At 44.7% G+C, this 21,881-nt stretch overlaps 1 protein-coding gene across 5 annotated transcripts; it reads right to left on the bottom strand.

Annotated features, from left to right (window-relative positions):
- Positions 1 to 874: 874 nt before the first annotated feature.
- LOC115457583 (polyadenylate-binding protein 2) lies at positions 875 to 21,392 on the bottom strand. 5 transcript variants are annotated; one of them, XM_030187041.1, is made up of 10 exons: positions 21,352 to 21,382; positions 12,526 to 12,570; positions 11,351 to 11,445; positions 10,763 to 11,252; positions 2,943 to 3,057; positions 2,682 to 2,749; positions 2,453 to 2,559; positions 2,227 to 2,314; positions 1,348 to 1,496; positions 911 to 984 (listed from the first exon to the last, which is right to left on the bottom strand). In XM_030187041.1, the coding sequence occupies exons 4-10, from the start codon at positions 11,189 to 11,191 to the stop codon at positions 945 to 947; spliced, it is 996 nt and encodes a 331-aa protein (XP_030042901.1). In that variant the 5' UTR covers positions 11,192 to 11,252; positions 11,351 to 11,445; positions 12,526 to 12,570; positions 21,352 to 21,382; the 3' UTR covers positions 911 to 944. The 5 variants fall into 5 exon arrangements, with proteins under 5 accessions (XP_030042897.1, XP_030042901.1, XP_030042898.1 ...); XM_030187038.1 differs by lacking the exons at positions 10,763 to 11,252; positions 11,351 to 11,445; positions 12,526 to 12,570; positions 21,352 to 21,382 and adding an exon at positions 5,744 to 6,128; XM_030187037.1 differs by lacking the exons at positions 10,763 to 11,252; positions 11,351 to 11,445; positions 12,526 to 12,570; positions 21,352 to 21,382 and adding an exon at positions 5,744 to 6,127 and having other exon boundaries at positions 875 to 1,496.
- Between the last annotated feature and the right edge of the window lie 489 nt (positions 21,393 to 21,881).

Here is a 21,881-nt window from a genome sequence, read left to right on the forward strand (position 1 = left end):
TACACACTTTAAAAAAACAAAACAAAAACAACAAAAAACAAAACAAACAAAACCCACAGAAAAAAAGAAAAAAAAAAAGCCCCACAAAAACAAATCCCAATCCCTCCCACAAAAAAACAAAAACAAAAACATAAAAACAAAATAAAAAAAAGAAAATAAAAAAGTTTCAATCAACATCTTTCAGCAAGGCACGAGCCCTTCCACCCCTCCCCATAAATTAAAGAAAAATAAAAATGGAAGTGTTCCTTAGAGGGGAGGGAACAGCTGCAATCACTCCTACAGAACAAGGTTCTTCTGTAAAAAGAAACCTGCAAAGATAAAAATACTCAAAAGCACGCAGAAAAAAAAAATGTATCACAATGTTTGGTCTTCCCTTGACATGAGTCATGAGAAACAGTCCAAAGCTATTGTGAAAGAAAACACCAGGAGAGAACAAAAGAAAATAAGATGAGGCCTGAAGAGGAGAGAAGAGAGAAGACATGAGAAATAAAGCAAGGAGAACTAAGGGACATGAGAAATAAAGCAAGGAGAACTAAGGGGAAAGAAATAGAAGGGGACTGAAGGACACAAATGAAATCATTGCAACTTTTGGACGGTTTCATTTCCGCCCAATGTCCACCAAAATCACAAGACAACACTCAATGAAATAAAAATAAACATTCACTGAGAAAAAAAGCAGGAAGCCAAAAAGGGACAGAGTCCCCGAATACCTTACCAAGGAATACTGGCTGGGATGTTAACATATTTCCATTGCAGTCAGAAAAGGAAGGGTAGAGGAAAAGTGGGAGGGGGGAGGGGGGAAGACACACCCCTGGAACGTTATTTTTCATACAGATTTTTTTTAAGGGTTTTTGTTTTTTATATATATATAAAATTTTTTCCGTCCATCTTCTTTTTTTTCTTTTTTTTTAATTTTTTTCCCCACATCTTGCTAACTTTTAATTTTAGTAAGGGGAATACCATGATGTCGCTCTAGCCCGGCCCCTGTAAGAGAGAGAAGCAACATTTCAGAAGAGAGAAACATACAACATTTGCACCCAGTGCCGCAACCTCTTCCTGAGATGTGAGTCCCTCCCACAATGAGGCAGCACAACCAGCCCCCCTCCATGCTAAGCTCCCTCCCCTCAATACTGCTTATCCTACCCCTTTTGGTCTTCCAATCCTCAAGGGCCACCAACTGCTTGTGAATATTCATCAGGAATACCCTGAAAATGCAACCCACCAGCAGTACTCCGGAACCGAGAGTGAAGACCAAGGCAATTCCCAATCATCTAGAGCTATGAGAATGAATGCCTACTCCCTAACACTATATGTGACACACTGCTTGGACAGAGCAGTCTCTCAGACCTGTAGACTCGTCCTCGGGGCCTTGCAGAGTAGCCACTGTAGAAACGAGACCGCGAGCTGTAGCTGCTGCTCCGTGCCCTGTAACGGGCTCGTGGGAAGCCTCGGTCTGTGCTGCTGATGCCTGGTCTGTTGGTGCGTTTCGGGACCACCTAAGTAGAGAAAGAGAGGGAGAAAAATGAAACATTAAGCCTCATCTCAGACTGCTCACCAGCATGAGCTCCTGGAAGCTTGAACAGTGTCGCAATTTATTTTGCTCAGAATATGATCCAAATCTGGAAGGACTCAAGGAGAGAGATTTAACATGCAAGATCTAATTTCTCCATACTTGATAGTTTTCTTTCCTGGAGTAGCCTAATGATTAGCAGAGTGAGTTGAGAACCCGGGGAACTGGGTTCAATTCCCACTGCTCTAAGCTTAGATTGTGAGCCCACTAGGGACAGAAAAAGTACCGGTATACAATATGTAAGCTGCTTTGGTTGTACCAGAGAAAGGTGGTATATCAAATGCATAAACCTCACGACATTGTAGCTCTCACGAACCAGATTCTGTGAGAGAGAATCAGTAACTGGCACAACACGGTCCAAAAGGAGTAGAGGAGCAGCCTAGCGATTAGACAACAAAACACCCTGTTCAAATCCTACTACCGCTCTCTGATCTTGGCCAAATCGCTTAACTCTCCACTGCTCCTCCAGGGACAGAAGTATCTGGAGTATCCGAAAGTTACTCGCCTTGGGCTACTACTGAAAAAAAGCATAAACTAAACAGACAGCCACTCTTAAGCCTACAAGTCTCAAGAACCAAACAGCTAAGAGACCCAGGCCCTCAGCTCTGCTCTAACATCAGTGACTACCCTCAGGTACATGATTCATGTGCACGGACCTTTATCTGTCGACCTCTGAAGAGGGAATCATCCAGCGCCATGGAGGTCCTCACCGATTCTTTATCGGAGAACTCAATGTAGGCGAACCTTCCACAGAAGAGGACGAGAGGGGTTACAGCTTTAAGGACCACATAGAAGTCAACTCCCACTGAATCCCAGTACACAAAGTAAATCCCCCCAGAGCCTGCCCGAGTGCTCAGAAGGTATCTTCCTAGGTCCACTCACCCCTTAGGATGCCCACTGAATTTGTCACATAAGATGGTCACTCTGTTCACTGAGCCACAACCATGGAAATGGGCCTCCAGCTCTTCTGCAGTCGCACCGTAGTCTACCTGCAGACAAAGTACAAAGGGTGAGGTCGCTATACACTAACACCTCGTTAGAGAAGACGCAGAAGGTAGTGAAAACATACTAACAGAGGAAGAGACCTGGTTACAAGGATCCCATCACTTACATTCCCAACATAGATGGATCTCGCATCAGCCTCCATCTTCTCCTCAAGGGACATGATGACAGGACCAGCTGCAAGGAAGAGAAAGGTACGAGTTATAGATTTAAGTTTGCTAACAATGTAATATATAACAATAAATGAACCATAGTGTTAAGCTAAGAAAGCAAGAATGAAGCCATCACAGACAGACAAAACTACAAATTGGTAGAAGGGGTGGGATTACAAACAGCACAATAGCCCCACTCTGCAGCAAGAGCCCTTTACCATTTCCTGGAGGGGGACTCATGTTCATCTGCTTCTCCACCTCATTCTGCAACTCCTTCAGCTTCTCTGCTTCCTCTTCCATCTCCCGCACACGGGCCTTAATTGCTTCCAGTTCCTGAAAGAAAAGGGGAAGCAATCAGGAGACACAATCTGAAGACATACGTTTACAAACCTTGATGCACCAAACCCTGCCGATAATTGTTATAAATCCATTCAGGTTACTCAGTTTGAACATGAGTTGTCTTGCCTGTAAGCCTCATCTTCATGTCTGCAAACGCCTTTCTAAATACCGAGCTGAATCCTCAACTATCCACACCCAGACACACAAAGCAGTTCTATTCAATGAATATACAGCTCATCTGTAAGAACTAAAGGACTGCGCATTAACATGCAACCAGATAGAACTAAAAATGTATTACAATTACCCAAAAAAGGTGCACAAAAAAACAGGAAAGGGAACAAGACAGTAAGGAAAATAACCTTAATGCATCTTAACCTCCAAAATGTAACAACCACCATGCTTTTGTTCATTTTCTAAATTTAAAGAAACTTAATATTTTTCAATAGGCAAGAAAGCGGTCCATAATTTAATTTAGCAACACTTACAACACAGAACCAGAAACACTGAGGGCAATTCTGTGCCTAAATATAGGTACCTAGATTGGACCGCATTCTAAAAAGCTAAGTAGGCATCAGGCTTCCTTTTCAGAATACTAGAGTAACTGGTTAGATACACATGTGATTTAGGCAGAAGCACGTATGACAGTTCTCACCCCTAAATGCTAGAAATATGGGTTTAGGCATGTAAGCAAGAGTCCTGCACAGGCTCTGCCTATGTACATGCCTACACTATGCAATGTGTACATATTTATAGAATAGTGCTTAGGCATTACAGTGATCGAAACTTTTAGACACACAGCCAGTACGCAAATGAGGAATCAGCATCACTACACCCCATATCCTTAATATACTTAGTATATGGAGATGCTCTGGAATGTCATCAAGTAGGTCTCCTTAATCAAGGTTTCCCAGGTCAGCCCTGCAGTACCCCCTTGCCAGTCAGATTTTCAGAATATTCATCACAATAAATATACCTGAAAGATTTGCATACACTGCCTCCATTATATGCAAATCTCTTTCATGCATATTCACTGTGGGGTGGCCACTGTTGGAAAAAGGATACTGGGCTAGATGGACCGTATGGCTATTTTTATGTTCTTATGAAGATATCCTGAAAACCTGACTGGCAAGGGGGTACTCCATGACCAATTTGGGAAACACTACCTTATATTGTGCCCATAGTCCATTCCACAAATAAAAAGCATAAGGTAAGAGTTACACTTCTCCGGGTCCCTAACTCAAGTGGACACATACCATCAAAATCTCCTTTGGGAAGTACGAACTTCCTCAAATCACAATTAAGGAACCTTAGAATACAGTTAGATTCAACACTTGCTCGATTCCCCAAATCCAAGCAACCATCAAAAGCTGCTTCTAGTATTTGTGACAACTACGCTGCCTCTCCTTACATGGAGAAGGCAAATGTTATCCAGTTGTGCACGCCATGACAACATCGACTGGATTACTGTAATACACTACACTGGTTTGACTACAAAGTGTGTGCACCAGCTCCAATTGATTCAGAATGCTGCAGCACAACTAATATAAGGTTGTAAATAACACTAGCAGTACAATACAGGGCTAAATTTAAAATTCTGCGTCTGACCTTCAAGTCCCTTAAAGGATCACCCTGTCCACAACTCCAAGGACACTAAAGTCCTCCCACACCCTCTCCAAAAAGCATTACAGGATGCAATACCTGCAAGCAAGCCTTCTCTGGAATAGCCCCCTAAAAGGCTCTAGGAAGCAGATGAAAGCCTGGCTCTTCAACCAGCCCTTTAATAGAAGTAACCCGTTAGTCTCACACACAAACAAGGAGTGACATGGGCTGCACCTACTGCAGCAGGACACGTTTATCCACTCCTATCCTAGATCCTCTGGGATCTCAGTGCAACTTTCTTTAGTCCTCTTACCTATTTATTTATTATCTCATTTGTACCCCCCAGTTTCCCAACATATATGTGCCATCTTTTTATACCCTACGCTGTCAATTAAAATGTTTTATTATGTATCGTGTTGAAAGTAGCATTCTATGCCATACTTAATATTTAAATACTTTTACTGCTGTAATTGTCTGTTGCTTACATTTGATTTATTCTACTGTACACTACTTTTGAGTGAATTCCTTCAAAATCATAAGGTCCCCGCTGGCCTACCAGAACCATGCTCAGGTCCACTAAGAGGGCAGGTACAAAGGGTGCTTAACTCTTGGACCTCCCCCCCCCCCCCTCTAGTAACATTATGGACTTGCTGCCCTTACTGAGGATGGCAGGAGCAGTCACACAACAAAGCAGCAAAATGGAGCCGGCTTCAGTCACGTGCTCTCCTGCCATCCATTTTGCCCAGGGAAGAGTCAGAGGCGGGACCAGGCAGCCCTGCAGCCAATCAACACAGAGGAACTCCAGGACTCCGGCCATCCATTTTGCCCAGGGAAGAGTCAGAGGCGGGACCAGGCAGCCCTGCAGCCAATCAACACAGAGGAACCCCAGGACTCCGGCCATCCATTTTGCCCAGGGAAGAGTCAGAGGCGGGACCAGGCAGCCCTGCAGCCAATCAACACAGAGGAACCCCAGGACTCCGGCCATCCATTTTGCCCAGGGAAGAGTCAGAGGCGGGACCAAGCAGCGCTGCAGCCAATCAACACAGAGGAACCCCAGAACGAGGCTTGGAACGCATCTTACCGGGTCCTCGATGGCGGGGTCGCCGATCTCTCCGGGCTCCTCCTCCTCGATGTCCTCGTCCTCCAGTTCCTCCAAAGCCGCAGCACCTCTTCCTCCTACGGCTCCGCGACCGCCCAACCTGCGACCCCGCGGTCCCCGCCCGCCACCGTTTCCTCCTCCTCCTCGTCCACCACCGTCACCGCTGCCCTCTTCCTCCTCTTCGTCTTCCTCCTCGCGACGCCGCCCTCGCTGCTGCTGCTGCTGCTGTAGTAGAGTCGCCGCCCCTTCCTCGGCCGCCCCACATACACTGTTCTCGTACTCCACCGCCGACGCCGCCATTGTCCCTGACTCGCGCGCTGCTGCCTCTTCCGACGCTCAGAAGAATCCCTCCCTGGCGCGCGCACACACGTACGTACTACGCACGCTGCCGCAGCCGTTACCAACGCCAGGGGTTGGGCGGCCGTGTGGGCGTGAGACCAAAAAAAACCAACCCCGCCTTCGGAATGGCCGTTTCCTATTGGTTAGTCTCGCGGAGGCTTTATAGGCTGACAGGGCCGTAGTGTCTATTTCTAACTATACCCGATTGGTCAGAGCTGTGTCTTGCTCCTTTTGAAGCGATTGGTTGAAACCACCTTGGGAGGGGGGAGGGTTCCACTTTCCATTGGAGAAAGATTCTGCCCGTGATTGGTCCTTTCTCAGCATCGATTGGCCAAAGCAAAAGGGCCTTCGTCATCTGATTGACACCACCGCCTCCATGGAATGATAGCCAATCAACAGAGAAAGGAAAATTAAATACCTTCTTTCAGCCAATCGGGCGTTGACACCATGGGATGCTATTTCCTTTCCTTTTAAAGATATTTTTATTATTTATGAATGTAACTTAACTAATAATTATGTTACACAACACTGGTATAAAGACCCATTTGCTGTTACCCAGTTTTTAAATTATTCAGTCATGTGCATGTGGCCCTATTTACAGGATATCACAAGGACACTTTTCCAAGCTCTTTACACCATTGAAAGACTTTTCAGATTGCACATTATTTACTTAGTTTGTCTTTCATTATGTATTAAATCTCCTGTAATATTTTGAGAAGGTATCGCTGTCTATATTATGTCTGCCTATATTTAGTATGAACTAGACAAAGCCCAGCAAATATATCTCAAATACAAACTAAACAAAAAGGATTCTCTGTTAAAGCTCAGTTCTGGGCAGTCTAAGAAGCTCCCGGCTACAAAAAGCAGATGCTGGACTGCAGGGGGAAAGAGAGAGAGACTGGAGAAACCATTGGCTAGGGAGAGATGCTGGACTACAGAGAGGGGTCAGGGATGGGGAATGCAGGAGGAGGGAAGAGAGGAGAGAAACTGACTATGGGGATGACAGAAGAGATGCTGGGCGTGGAGGGAGTATAGGAACAGGGACACATAGGGGCAATGCTGGACAGAGTAAGATACAAACACAGAGGGCAGATGCTGAATGGGAGATGGGAACAACGTATCACACTGAAAGTGTAGATCCACGAAACAAGCTCTCAATCGTATTTTTTTGACAGCAAAATGTGAAAATGTGTGAAGGCTTTTACAACACCCTACAACTGGAGAGGAAAAAAAAAAAGGATATTCTGAAAAAAGTATTGTCCCCGTTCCACAATATCAATATATTTTGTTTGTTGATTTGTTTCCTTGCATTCACGTATACCCCACCCCTACAAGAAACAAAATCTTTTTGTAAATCTATATATTTCACGATTGTTGCGATTATCTGGGTCTTGCCATGTCTCTGGACAACCGCAACAATGGTGATGCCAGGCGCAGAAGCCTAAGAGAACATATGCATTTCTCACTTCTATACCACTGTCATTCCTCTGTTGCACAATATCTTTTTCACCCCCCCCCCCCCCCAATTCCAATAAACTTTTCTTTTGTTCCGGTTTGGATTTTATTACGCTTTATTTCAAAGGAAAAATCACACACACACAGCCCAAGTGTAAGGCTGAGGTCTCAGAATTCAGGTGTTCACATTCTACACACATACACCTTTATACAAAGTACAAAAATGGAGGCTGTACAACAGAAATGTGTCAGTCTCATCAACTTCTGAGCTAAGATACAGCAGCTTAATGTCAACCCACTGAACCCCCTTCTCTCCTCCCAACTCAAGAAAGCTACCAAAAATAATTCTGTAATCCAAAATGCAGCCTGAAAAAAAAAAAAAGTCCTCCAGCTTCCCATTTATTCTCAAACACAACAGCCTTGCACCCTTTTAACAGATAATCCCTCCCACCCCCAAAGAAAATTGCTCTCTCTGGATTTTTTTCCTTGGGGGAGGGGAAATCCATCTTGAATTAAGTCCTCTGTCTCTCCTCTCTCTCTTTCCTCTTATTGCTGTCACACTTTTCTTCAGCAGGGAAGTGAAGCAGTTTATTCTGTCCTTCATGCTAACGCCATTTCTTCACCTACCTTCACCTTTATAGAACAAGAAACTTGGCTATACGAGAATCAGAATGAACGTTAATAAAATGCAGATCATTCATCCAGAATTTGATTGCCTTTTTATTTACTTGAAAAACTGTTTGATCAAGAAAACTAGCTTAAGAGAGACATTTGTTTTGAACTGGGCCCTGGGGAGACAGTTGGATCTCATCTCCACCCTAAATGTATAGTTCCTCCGGACAAGCAGCAGAGAGAGTCACAGAGAGAGAGAGAGAGAGAGATGAAGAGATGTCCCTATTCTACTTCCAGATGGCCAACAGCATTTTACGCTAGTAACAAAAATAATCTTTTTATAAAAATATACAATACAAGACAAAGCTGTCCTGAACTCCCCTCCCCCCTGTAAAACACTAAGTAATAAATATTATAATTTTAAAACAAAATAAAGCAAGCTCGCTACTTTCTGCTTAGGTCTTGATCAAAAAATAGGACTCGGTTGTCTGACATCAGGAATTCTTGGAGGATCCAGTTCAATCCTAATGCAAGAGCAGGACAGGGAGGCATCTGCTGTTCTAGCTCAGGCCGCTGTGCTTTTCTTGCGTCTCTGTTAGTGTTCTCAAGTGCAAATGCGTCAGGCACAAGGTCAGCATTGGCAAGCTTTACAAAGCAGCTAGTGACCCCCCCGAAGCAACTGCTAGTGTGTTGGAATGCTAGTGCCGAAGAGCCAGAAAAGGTTCTAAAAATCAAGAAATGAGTCTTGAACTGTGTGATCTGCAACCTACTATATTCCAGAAGGAGGAAAATGTCCTGGGTTAAGATATACATCATAAACTGGTCTAGAGTAGTGAAAACTGTGCCAGGTTACTGAGTGTTCCACTGCTCTAGAGCAATGGAAAGTGTCTTGGGTCCCATATACTGATTTCTAACACCAAAAGAAGGCCCTGGCTCAGGGTGTGTTCTGTAGCCTCGAGTGTTCTAAAATGAAAAGGAAGTGTCCCAGATAAGGGGGGGGGGGGGATTCTAGAGCAGAAAAAAAGGATCCTCCCGTCTACCACGTGATCTAGAAAGCCTTACAGGTTAGGGACCAGTCCTCAACCAATGCAGAGCATGTTATTGATTGAGAAATGTTCTGCAGGTAACGGGGTTCTAGACCATGAAGAAAACATTCCTTCTTCGGAGAAGCTTTCTCTTGAAGGGTTCCAATGTGACGTGGTTTTCTTGGGAATTGTGCAGTCTGCATGTCACTAGGTATATACTAAAGTAGTGTGTTAATACCGTATAGGAAAGCTGAGATTATGGTGTATTCTACAACTGTAAGCACACTATAAGTAAATGTTCCAGGCCGAGGTTCACTTTGATTCTAGAGCACAAAGGTGTGTTCAAAGAGCCCCAGAATTCAAGGCCTCCCACAGTGTGTTCTAGCTGTAACATGAGATCCCCACACTGCACTGCACTGTCATTAGTGAAAGCAGAGCTGGGTGGCTCGGACCACAGGTGTAATTTATTTTCAAATGCCACATTAGTCCTCTAGATCAGCGTTCTAGAACTTCAATCTGCACTTGGAACAAATGTGTGTGTTCTAGACCATCTTCAACTAGTCTGAACAAGGAAGAATGATCCCTTGTCCCTTAAAGTAAGTGTACATTTGAATGAGGTCAGGAGCCATCAGGGTCTCAAACTCTCTGTACTGAGCAAGTCCAACTGGTTATTCACTAATTATAAGGCCCTGCAGCAGGAAAGCCATGTTCACACGTGTGCATAAGTTACATTTATACACACCAGGCAGGATGGTGTTCAGAGGAGGAAATCATCTCCTCCCACATGCCTCTCCCTCCTTTCACATCAGCCCACGTGGAGAACACCTTTGGGGGAGAAGCATTCAGATGGTTCCCTCAAGCATGTACCTGGCCCACCTCTGTTCTCCCATCATCTGGGTACAACAAAAAGGGTCAGAGAAGGCATCGACTCATGCTTCCCTACTCCCCCAAACCACCGTCACCACATGGTCACTCTTGCCACCTCATATAAATGTTTCCAGGACACAGGTTTCCCAAAACCTGAGAGCTTTTTTTTTTTTTTGGCTTCACTATTGGCAAGTCTGCTGTCATTATTTGAAAGCATCTGTGAAACAGAGGGAAACCTTCCATCTTCAATGGCTCTCAAGAGGTGTCTCCTCAACCCCAGCCCACTACACAGTTATCATCAATTTCCCCTCCCGCACCCAAAGTTTAACATCTCTTCCTGCCCTCCTTACGTGCAGGTCTCTCGCTGCTATAGGGTATAGTTCAGGTGGATCTTTATCTTGCTGGGGTCTTTTGCCCCCTCTATGTCACTTGCTAGCGAAGAGGGCTCCAACGGTCATAAGCGCACCCAGGGCAACCGCACCTGTCAGCACCGTCCTGACAGAAGCCCAGTTCCCTTCCCGCTGCCTGCGAGCTTCTTCCACTGCGCCATCACCGTAAAGAGCCACAAAGCCATCCTGTAAAGAGGGAAAGAGGGGAACAGCAATAATACCACTGGAAGGGGGGAGGGGTCTCACAGCAAGCAAGAGGCATCACGAGACGGCATCAGAGCATCTCCGCTCTGGAGTTACTGCACAGCTCTTACCCAGCCCCCACTGCTCCGCATCCAATCCTGCAGGTTCTCCTCCAAGTACGTCACCATCCAGCTCATGATGCGCTCCACCAACGGCATCATCTCCTTGTTCACACTCTCGGCGCACAGGGCCGCCCCGAAGACAAAGAGTGCCACAACTCGCCCCCAGTTCACGCCACCCTGGAACAGCCCGTCAACCACGTCAGCAAAGCGCTGGTACGCTGTGCCCGGCGTGACGTGCAGCTGGGTGGAGAGGTCACTGAAGGCCTGCCGGAAACGAACTTCAAACTCATCGCCGGCTGCGCGCATGGCGGCATGCAAGGTGTTGGTCGGGGGCTCTGCCGCACTGGGCCGTGAGGCGTAGCCCTTCTGGTGGAGCTTGTAATGCACAAAGTCTTCCACTACGGAGCGAGTCGAGAAGCCAGGGTCATTTGCCGCCATGCAGAGAACCGTAGAGGTGGGTCCCCTCTTCCACACACAAAGGAAATGCTAAGACCGGGAGCTGTGGAAAGAAAAAGGGTAAGCTTAGAAGCGGCTCTCTGGCAGAGACAGGGTTTGCAAAAGCCAGGGCAGAAGGGGAGCACCACAACCGTCACTCACTGTATCTGTAAGTTATGAGCCCAAAAGAGGCCTGTGGGCGTTGGGCCCTGTGCCTCTCATCTTCAGCTAGGTCAGTACACGCAATCCTCCAAAACCTTTGGGAAAGAACAATGACATGAGTGAGAATCAGTTGTCTAAATACAGACAACCTAGTTGTGCTACAGTTTAAAACTCCCTCGGTGGTGCCAAAAGGGGACTGAGATCCAGCTGCCTTGCAAGTCCTGAATCTACAGCCTAATCACATTAATGCTGGCGGCATGCACCTAATCTCTCACGCCCAGTACACGAATATCCATGGCTTCCTACACTACTGTGCTTTAGAAAACTTTTAGATTTGCAGTTTGGAAGCCAAAACATTTCAGGTCTCCAAATAGCATCCGAAACCTTCCACCCCACCACACACACACACCCCACTTTACTAAATGAAGACATAACTGTAACCAGTACAATGAGGTTTCAAGACCTGTAAATAACATTATTTCTTGCAGACAATGGGCCCGACCCAGTAAATGTCACTCGAATTTAGGTGACGGGAAACACTTGCGCTAATTCTACAAAGGGTGCTCCAGGCTGAGTGTCCTTTGTAAAACAGCGCTTAGCGTGGATTCCCACACCCGACTTTGGGCACGAAGACTTACGCATGTGAAAACCAGAGGCGTAGCCAGACCTTGGCGGAAGGGGCGGCCAGAGCCCAAGATAGGGGAGGCACATTTTAGCCCGCCTCCTCTGTTTCCGCCCCCCCCCCACTGCCACTTCCGACCCCCCCCCCCCCGCCAAACCTGGGGCCCCAGAGCCAATTTGGGGGGCCCAGGCCCCTGTGGCCCCCCCGTAGCTACGCCACTGGTGAAAATCCTGGCACAGAAACTCAGTAACCTTTAACACTGCGCCTAAATATACAGAACGCCCCTCCCATGACCACATCCTCTTTTGGGTTGTGCGTGAGACACTTTGGGCATGCAGCGTTAGAGAATATGGCAAAGGCAGATGCATGCGTAAACCCAAATTACTGCCAATTAAGCCCAACTAAATGCTAATAATTGGTTGTTAGTTTCCAAGTGCATCTGGGCTGTGGACCCAACTCTTGAGTAACCTATACAGAATCCGGGGAAATGTGGAGAACTTCACTGTTTAACCGGGGAGTCATTCATTGCATCAGAATTATTGAAGATACGCACATGCGCCCCTGGGTCCTGCGCTGCTGCTGGTCTTCCTTTAGGTACCTGAGAAGAAAGGAAGAGAGTCAGAAAGGAGGAGCTATAACTTCTCATTTCTTTATTTTTAGTTTCGTTTTCTTACATATTGCCTGCGAGCCTGAAAGCTATCAAAGCGGTGAACATTCAGATACACTGGGCATTTTTCTGTCTCTGGAGGGCTCACAAGCTAAGTCTGTATCTGAGGCAACAGAGGGTTAAGTGACTTTGCCCAAGATCAGAAGGGGCAGCAGCGGGATTTGAACCCGGCTTGGTTCTAAGTCATTAGGCTACTCCTCCCCTCCATCTACAGAACAGTGGTACAATAAGCCTCAGCCCACAGACGTGACAAAAATACCCAGATGAAACACAGTTATATATTTTTATTCCTTTATCAATGCTGTGTTACTGTTACAAGCGTATGCTTGTTAAAATTTAAAATTACAATATAAATAAATAAAAAAAAACCACAGTGGTGAACCAGGATTTCGTCTTTATTCAGCAGTGGTGTACTCTGCACATACGTGATACCGGTATGTATAAAAGAGAAATACACGACTATACAGATTATAAAGGTTAATTAACCAGAGGGGATTTTTCCTTTAAAATGAAAAGTCCCGTTCCTTAAATATTTGCATTTTATAGCAGGTTAAAGGACTAAAAACCTCTTTCACATCCCCCACTTCTAAGTAAGTTAATAGAAAGAGTAGATTAACTTCGACACCTCAAGCCAATCAGAATACCACACTGAGTTCAGCAGATGATTTGCGGAAAAAAAAAATAGATCAAACGTAGAGATTCGGTTATTGCATTTTAAGATCCTACGGCAGGATCTGATACCACGGGCCGCGGTACGTTGTTTTCAAATTTCCGAGCTCACGGTCTCTGCGGCGAAATGTAAAACTGGTTTATCTCTTTGGAAAGGAGAACACTGAGATTGTCTTGGGCTAATGTATTTATTTTTTTATACCACCTTTTTAACCCAAAAGGTACAGCTAAGGCAGGCTATAGCCTAAACAGGTCATAAAATATTCAGAGCAAGCAGTGACAGCAAATATAGCGGTGGAGAAGGAAAAGGTCAGGCGAGCAACGTCACATTTGCATGCCAGGAGAAATGTGAGCTCAGCCAGCCAAAATACCCATCCTACGTGTGGGTAAAAGGACACGTGAAGTGCTATTTTACTGTAGGGAAACATGAATTTTCAGAGCTCTGGAAGCTGCAGTTCACACTTTTTCCTCTGTTCTACTCAATGCAAACAGGGAGCTGCTAACTCAGATTTTAGGATGGACACGGATGACATTGTGTGATAGTGAAAAAAAACCTGTTTTACTCCACTTCAAGGATATTTGAAACCCGTAGCCTGTTTTGTCTAAAGGTAATCTGATTCCTGTGGACCATACGTTAAATACATCTCACCTGGACTGTAGTAGTTTTCTTTTTTGTATTTGTATAGAAACTCCTAAGGCACAATTGGAAAGACCACAAACACTGCAATGGCAACTATCGGGGGATTAAAGTGTAGAAACACATTTCACCTGTTCTCAGCACGTTACGTGGGCTTCCGGATGCCCAAAGAACCGAGTTTAAGATCATTTTTATTCATAGTCTTCAGGATCTTAAATAATCTTGTTCCCAAATAATTAAAACTGTGTACCGTAAAGAACTTTATGCTCTCAAAACCCCCTAACAAAAATTCAGAAAGTTAGTGGAGGCAAAAGAAAGAGTGTGTTTTTTTGGTCTAGGCCTTTCTTGCTGGCATGGGCTACCTTATAGCAGAAATAGCTAATAACCTATGTAATAACTCAGAAATGAAAACTCTGATGAAGCATAAAGGACGCCCAAAATAATAGTGTATGCAATGGTGAGCAAGTCTGAACAGATTTGCAGCTCTGGTCCTGACTGGGACCAGACCTGCTCTGTTACTCTCCTGGAATTTTAATTGCTACATATCCAAGTTCACAGGAAGGCTCTGAGATAAGGTTGCAGGAGAACTGGGGAAGGTGAAGATTTGAGCCTTGGCATAAACTCTTGTCACCTTGAGCCAAAATGTCTTCTGTTCTCAAAAAGGGCACCGAGAGGCCTCTTTCGCTGGGAAATTTGTTAACAACTATTTGTTTGTACAACAAGGCAGAACAGGATCAACTAGAAAAAAAAATCAAAGTGGATTCTCCCAACGCTTTACACTGCTTATTGTCTACGGTGTAGATATCAGAAGCTCCATAGCTGAGATACTGTTGCAGGGGAAACTAAAACTGCTTTTTTTTTTTAAACTTTTGGCCAAAGCTAAAACTGAAAACTCAAGTTTAGTTGTGTGAATGAGAACCACCGAGGGCTGCTATGGATTGTCAGAGCTTGCAGTCCCCATATCCAAGCCAGAAGATAATAATTTAAATAACGAGAGACTGTACTTTACCTCCACACACAAAGACCGAAGCTAACAAAACTGAAACTAAAAGCCACAGTGCTTTTACAGTGGCTGATTTTGCCTCATACTCGGATGACAGTTGATGTCATAACTCCACAAAGACACGTTCCTAAAGGAATTTATCATCCCAAATTTACAGACTTAAATTCCTGCTAAAATTTTGTTTCAAAAGCATATATTTGGAGCGCTGTATTTACCATACAAACTGCCCCCCACCCCCACCCCCACGGAACTACCTTACAATCTCTGGTGGTCTAGTCAGGGCAGAAGCGATGCCTCAATCACGGCAGCCATTTTGAAAGCAGAGCCGGAATGGGCAGGAATAACTGGGGATCAATCCTGCCCCAACTACATCCCTAGACCACCGGGGATTGTAAGATAGGCCCACAGAACTCCTGTTCAGAAGGGAGACAAACGGGAACAACACAAATTTTCAGCTTCCACTGAAAACATTCCATTGGTCTCCAATGAACTTCTGGTCTAAAGTCCAGGAAAAGCATGATTCTATGGCCTTGTGTCTCTCTAACTGCCAACAACATTGAGAATTTTAGCCAGTATCAGTTCTGGAGTTTTCACATTACCTCGGAACCCGACGCGCTCGCTCTATGGCAAAATCTCTCAGGAAAGTTTCTGTTGGACATAGGTCCTGGAGAAACTTATCTAGGTAGTCCGCCATGTTACCTCCTTCGACCCAGATGTTAGATTTGCGACTCCTACTTTCTAAGCCACCCAGTTTGTCAAGCAAGCTTGCAATAATTACGTCATGTGAATCTGTATCCTTTCTTAAGGAGCTCATGTCATCTTTTGCTGTTGCGATTCACTACTCAACACAGTCCAGTCTCCCACTATGGCCTGCACTTCGGATCATACACCTGACAGATCGGACAATTGCAAGGCAAATTTGTCATTTCCCTTCTTCGATAGCTTGTAATGCCGAGTCTAAAGTTGTACCTGTGAGCTCTGGTCCGCTTTTGCCAAGGATTCACTGTTCAGAGTCCTCGGAGATGTGCAGCTTGGCTGGGTTAAACACTTCAGCATCGTGATTTGCTTCGTAGGGCTTCGGCATTTTTGCAATACTATCTGCCAGTTTACCGTTTTTTGTTTTTTTTTTGAGTGTCCACTCGCAGTGGCATACTTCTCACATAAGCCTGGCTACTTGGGTACAGGAAAACGTGGCACCTGTAGGGATTAAATCTTTTCCGTGCTGCCGAGAGACCTCCCGTTGCATGTCCTCACTCTGCAGCTACCATCACGTGACCCCGAAACCAAAAACATGGACAAAAATTAAAATAACCTCTCAGCCAAAACCAGGAAAGAAAAAGGATTTGGGCCAGTTTCAGCGCTGTAACCAAAACCGAAATTCAGTCGGCCTCGAGAAGGTGTTTACCTTGCGTGGCCTTTGGGCCTCATGTTATAGCTGTTGATGTTATATGTAATGTTTTATTGTTTTTTCTTTGCTGCCTGCCCTTCAGGATAAAGTGGTTTACAGGAAATGATAAATAAATAAATAACATATATATAAAAAGAATGTAATGTGCTAGAGATGTACCGAATAGAATATTTTACTATTCGGCTTAATATGAATAATGAAAAATATTATTTGACCGAATATAATGGGGACTGACCTTTAAGCATAACAAACAATAAAAGAAGCATCGTTAAATCAGAGATCAAGTGTTTAAGTGAGATTTAGCATATCAGAGCCCTGGATTATTAGTATTCGAATTTAAATCACGATTCAGCCGAATGTGAGTAATGTATTCAGGGCACTATTTGGGGCCAAATCGAATATGAATGTTCATTACAGCCCTAATTTGTGCTTTACAGCATAAACACTGGGCAGTTTAAGGTGGTCTATAAATTCATAAATGAAATCTAGCATTTGTCTGGTATGAATTTGATACATACACTGTTTAACACATTGTAGATTATGCAGATTTTATGTCTTCTGAGCTGATATATGTCACGATACAGACATACAATAGCAGTATACGGACATACAGGGCTGCAAAAATCCCAGCAATCAAAACTTCAGCAAGGAACATAAGTAAAAATGTAAAAATTAAGGGCCTCTTTTATCAAGCTGCACTAGCGGTCCTTGGTGTGGTAATGCCGACAAAGCCCATTCACTCTGACGTTGCCGTGCGGCTTGATAAAAGAGGCCTTTCAATTAAAACACACACACACACAAAAAAAAATATAAAACCCACATAAAACAGAAAAAACAAGAATGAAAAAGACAAAAATAAATTGACAAAATTTTTCCCTCCTAAACTTATCTGTCTGGTACCTAAGTTGTTATATCAAATTCCACTCCTACTTTTGTTAATATAGTGGAGGTGGTCCTTCTGGGTTTTTTTTTTCTTCATGTCAAGGGCCAACGGCTGAGCCAGTTCTGGTTTTTACCCCATTACAGGAATGCGTGTGTAGTTTTGATTTCCCTAAGAAAAACAGGATTATATCTCCATGCACACAAATGGGACTGGCTCAAGGTTTCTGTCTTGACAAGGTGCGACATGGTCACCCTACATATAACAGGTGCACTAACCTACAAATGCACTCGACCTGCAGCCCCTCCCTACCCTCATCTCCCCTTACGTTCCTACCCGTAACCTCCGCTCTCAAGACAAATCCCTCCTTTCAGTACCCTTCTCCACCACCGCCAACTCCAGGCTCCGCCCTTTCTGCCTCGCCTCACCCCATGCTTGGAATAAACTCCCTGAGCCCATACGCTAGGCCCCCTCCCTGCCCATCTTCAAAAGCCTTGCTCAAAGCCCACCTCTTTAATGTCGCCTTCAGCACCTAACCACCATACCTCTATTCAGGAAATCTAGACTGCCCCAACTTGACATTTCGTCCTTTAGATTGTAAGCTCCTTTGAGCAGGGACTGTCCTTTTTGTTTAAACTGTAGAGCACTGCGTAACCCTAGTAGCGCTCTAGAAATGTTAAGTAGTAGTAGGTGCACATTTGAAAAAAAAGTACTCGGGTTCTTTCCACTCTGTGGACTTTGCAGGATTTTCAATGTAAAAGCCCTTGCATACTTCGAAGTTACCTCCAGAAAAGATACACACAGATCTAAACCACATTTATGCAGATTTTGTTTTAGGCTAGAAAAAAAACATATGTAAATGATATTACTCCTGAAAATCCAACAGTGTGCACGTAATTCACTCCAACCCCAAATCCGAGGAATGTAAAGTAGAAGTGAAATGTTATTATTCTGCATCTACTTTTAATTCACATGTGGGGTGGGCATTTTCTAAGTTTGAAAAGGCTGCTAAATGCTGGCGGTCTGAGCTCACATTCCCTAGGGCTGCTGGCACGGAAATGTGATGTTGCTCATCTGATATTTTTCTTCTCAACCGCTGAATTTGCTGTTACTGCTTGCTCTGATTATTTTATGACACTGTTTATGCTGTAGCCTGCCTAGCTGTACCTTTGGTTCTAAAGCTGGAATAAAAAGTGCCCATAAATAAATAAAACACAAGGACATTAGATAATGTGTCTGATTACTAAATTTATACTCATGAAAGATGATAGATATGTAATGAGACCAACATTTTCTTTGCATTTAGGAGCCAACCACCGAGACATTTTTCTCCCAAAGCTTCCCGAGTTACCAAGGCTCTTTTCTCACAGCTTAACTCGGTTTTTAGGCGTAATTTTGTGCGCTACAGCAAACACCTTATGTAAAAATTAGTTCTGCACTGTGTGAAAGCTTCAGGTAGGTATCAGCCCTCTGGTCATTTCAGTCCCAGGGTAATGAAAGTATTTGCTGTTCAATGCAGGTGCAGAGAGCTGCACAGATGACCAGAAGGCTGAGCGCAGGGGCTTCTAACACTGAGGAGTAAAATGTGGCTTTTTCCGTGCTTGTTTCTTCTCTTTACTACAAGCATACAGGACCCACAACTGTTCTGCAATTTTGTTAAAGAGGAAGAGAGCGAGCTGGGGGGGGGGGAAGTGCACTAGAACAGAGAGTAAAGTGCTGCAGTATTTACCAATGCAACACAATGTGCTCTCTCATCAAAGAACACATTTTCTACACACAGCTTACTGCATTAGGCACAACATTATTCCTTTTAAGCAAGCGCTAGGACAAGCCGCGGGCACCAGCAACGCCTAGCTTTTGCAGGCACAAACCCATGGCAGTGAGCAGTTAGGGTCAGCAGCAGGCTCTCTCTCCTGTTCGTTGCATGTTTGCATCCCAATCCAGGCCCAGGCTTGCTGCTAATCAGAAGCAGAAGGAAAGAGAGCAGCTGCATGTCAGCCAGCAGTCTCATCTTCTGCTGCTTGGTGCTGAATGTAAAATTTGAGCCACACAATTCAAATTTTGATTTCAGTGCTGAAGCGACAGAGGAGAAAGATGCGGCTGTTGCACAGCCATTCTGCTTTTCTCCCCTTGTGAACCTCACTGGGGCCAGGGAGAAAACGTTAGCTTTCTGTGACATAGGGGAGGAGGAGATGAAGCTAGGTGCTGCGGGGTGAGGTAGAAGCGAGAGCTGGGCACCTGTATGCTGCAGGAGTGGGATAGGGGAGGGAAAGAGCCAGAAATCTGTGTGCCACAGGGGAAGGGAGAGGAGGAGGGAAGAGGGAGAGGAAGCTGGGTGTCTGTGAGTTGGTCATAGTAGGTATGTAGAGACAGCCAGGGTTCTGTGCTGTAGGGGTCATGGGAGGCAGGGATGGAGACAGCTGGGTGTCTGTGTGCTGCAGGGGTGGCAGAGAAGGAAATAAGAGTCATGGTGAGGGAGTAGGAGGGAAAGAGAGCAGGGAGTCTGTAGGGTTATCAACTAAGCATATTCTATATACCGCGCCTAAATCTAGGTGTCACTTATACAATACACTTAGGCGGAAATTTATTCAGTGTAGATTTTTCAGGCGCCATATTATAGAATCTAGCCTAATGTGTGCACATACAGGATATTATTATTATTAGTTGTTGCTTTTGTATCCCACATTTTCCCACCCATTTGCAGGCTCAATGTGGCTTACATATTATTGTTAGCCGATTCCGGTCTGAATGAATGCAAAGTGATAATGCGGTGGAATGAGTGTTCATTGCGGTCTTTGGTTATGATATATATATTTATTGATATATCTATTGATTTGGAAATATTAGGTGGGTGTGTATATATGATTGATATTAGCTGTGTGTGAGAGAGAGGGAATTGGGCTTGATATACCGCCTTTCTGTGGTTTTTGCAAGTACATTCAAAGCAGATTACATAGTATATACAGATACTTATTTGTACCTGGGGCAATGGAGGGTTAGGTGACTTGCCCAGAGTCACAGGGAGCTGTAGTGGGAATCGAACCCCAGGATTCCCCTCTGCACTAACCACTGGGCTACTCCTCCACTCATTCCACCAATAAGAGCCAACCTCATCAGTGATGTCACAATGGCTTGATTGCCTGATACTTGGCTCACTTCTGATATTGTGATGTCATAAGGGAAAGGGGGAAAGGGAAATGGGACTTGATATACTGCCTTTCTGAGGTTTTTGCAACTACATTCAAAGCGGTTTACGTATATTCAGGTACTTATTTTGTACCAGGGGCAATGGAGGGTTAAGTGACACTTGCCCAGAGTCACAAGGAGCTGCAGTGGGAATCGAACCCAGTTCCCCAGGATCAAAGTCTGCTGTAATAACCACTAGGCTACTCCTCCACTCATTCCACCAATAAGAGCCAACCTCATCAGTGATGTCACAATGGCTTGATTGCCCAATACTTGGCTCACTTCTGATATTGTGATGTCATAAGGGAAAGGGAAATGGGACTTGATATACCGCCTTTTGGAGGTTTTTGCAACTAGGTTTACATATATTCAGGTCCTTATTTTGTACCAGGGGCAATAGAGGATTAAGTGACACCCAGAGTCCCAAGGAGCTGCAGTGGGAATTGAACTCAGTTCCCCAGGATCAAAGTCTGCTAGTCTACTCCTCCACTCCTTATTCTTTGGGAATCCGGAATTTTGATATTCTTTGAGATTCTGCCTGGAATCTTGTTAATGGGACTTGATATATGGCCTTTCTGAGGTTTTTGCAACTAGATTTACATATATTCAGGTACTTATTTGTACCAGGGGCAATGGAGGGTTAAGTGACTTGCCCAGAGTCACAAGGAGCTGCAGTGGGAATTGAACCCAGTTCCCCAGAATCAAGGTCCACTGCACTAACCACTAGGCTACTCCTCCACTCAGAGATATTAGGTGGCTGTACATCTTTTTATTGGGAAATAGTAGGTGGGGGTGTGTGTGACCTATATAAGCTAAGTGTTAGCTGAATGTACATAATAGGTGGGCGTGGACTTCTCAGAAATGGCAGGTGGGTGTGTTGGACCTGGAGGAAAGAGCCTAAGGTTACAGGACACACAGACACTCGGTACCTCTGGCTTCTCTTCTCCGGGTTCTTCTCTCTCGCCTTCCTTCCTTTTTTTTTTTTTCTTTTTTTTTTTTTACCTCCCCTCCGGGGATCCACTCCCCGTTCTAGCTCTACTTCCGGTTCCGGTTCCGGGGGAGAGCGTGCGGCGACGTCATCGGAGCGTCCACTCTGCGATTGCGCATTTGGCCTATCCGCGCGGGCCACAAGGAAAGAGCAGGCGAAAGCAATCGAGTCCCGCAAGCATCGACTCTTAAAGGCGCCTCGGGCTTTTTTTTTTTTTTTTCTTTTACTCTATTTCTAGTTCTTCTTCTTCTTCTCTCATTTTATGTGTTCGTGTTCAATATTTTTAATTTTTTAATTCTTCAAATCCTTACTCAAAGCCCACCTATTCAAAAGACTGCCCCCCAAATTGATTGATTGCACATTTTTTTCTCCTTTGAGCAGGGACTGTCCTTCCTTGTGAAATTGTACAGCGCTGCGTAACCCTAGTAGCGCTTTAGAAATGTTAAATAGTAGTAGTAGTTCTCGCCTCTG

This window comes from Microcaecilia unicolor, chromosome 14 (genome assembly GCF_901765095.1).
Source record: "Microcaecilia unicolor chromosome 14, aMicUni1.1, whole genome shotgun sequence".
In the NCBI taxonomy this organism is placed as follows: Eukaryota; Metazoa; Chordata; class Amphibia; order Gymnophiona; family Siphonopidae; genus Microcaecilia; species Microcaecilia unicolor.

Bases quoted from the DNA above. Each gene is read 5' to 3' on its own strand.
- LOC115457583 (XM_030187041.1), bottom strand. From the start codon at position 11,191: ATGGCGGCAAATGACCCTGGCTTCTCGACTCGCTCCGTAGTGGAAGAC. The intron at 2,560-2,681 runs GTAAGTGATGGG...CTTTGTCTGCAG, and splicing joins GATCCATCTATGTTGGGAAT to GTAGACTACGGTGCGACTGC. The intron at 2,315-2,452 runs GTGAGTGGACCT...CTTCTGTGGAAG, and splicing joins TTCAGTGGGCATCCTAAGGG to GTTCGCCTACATTGAGTTCT.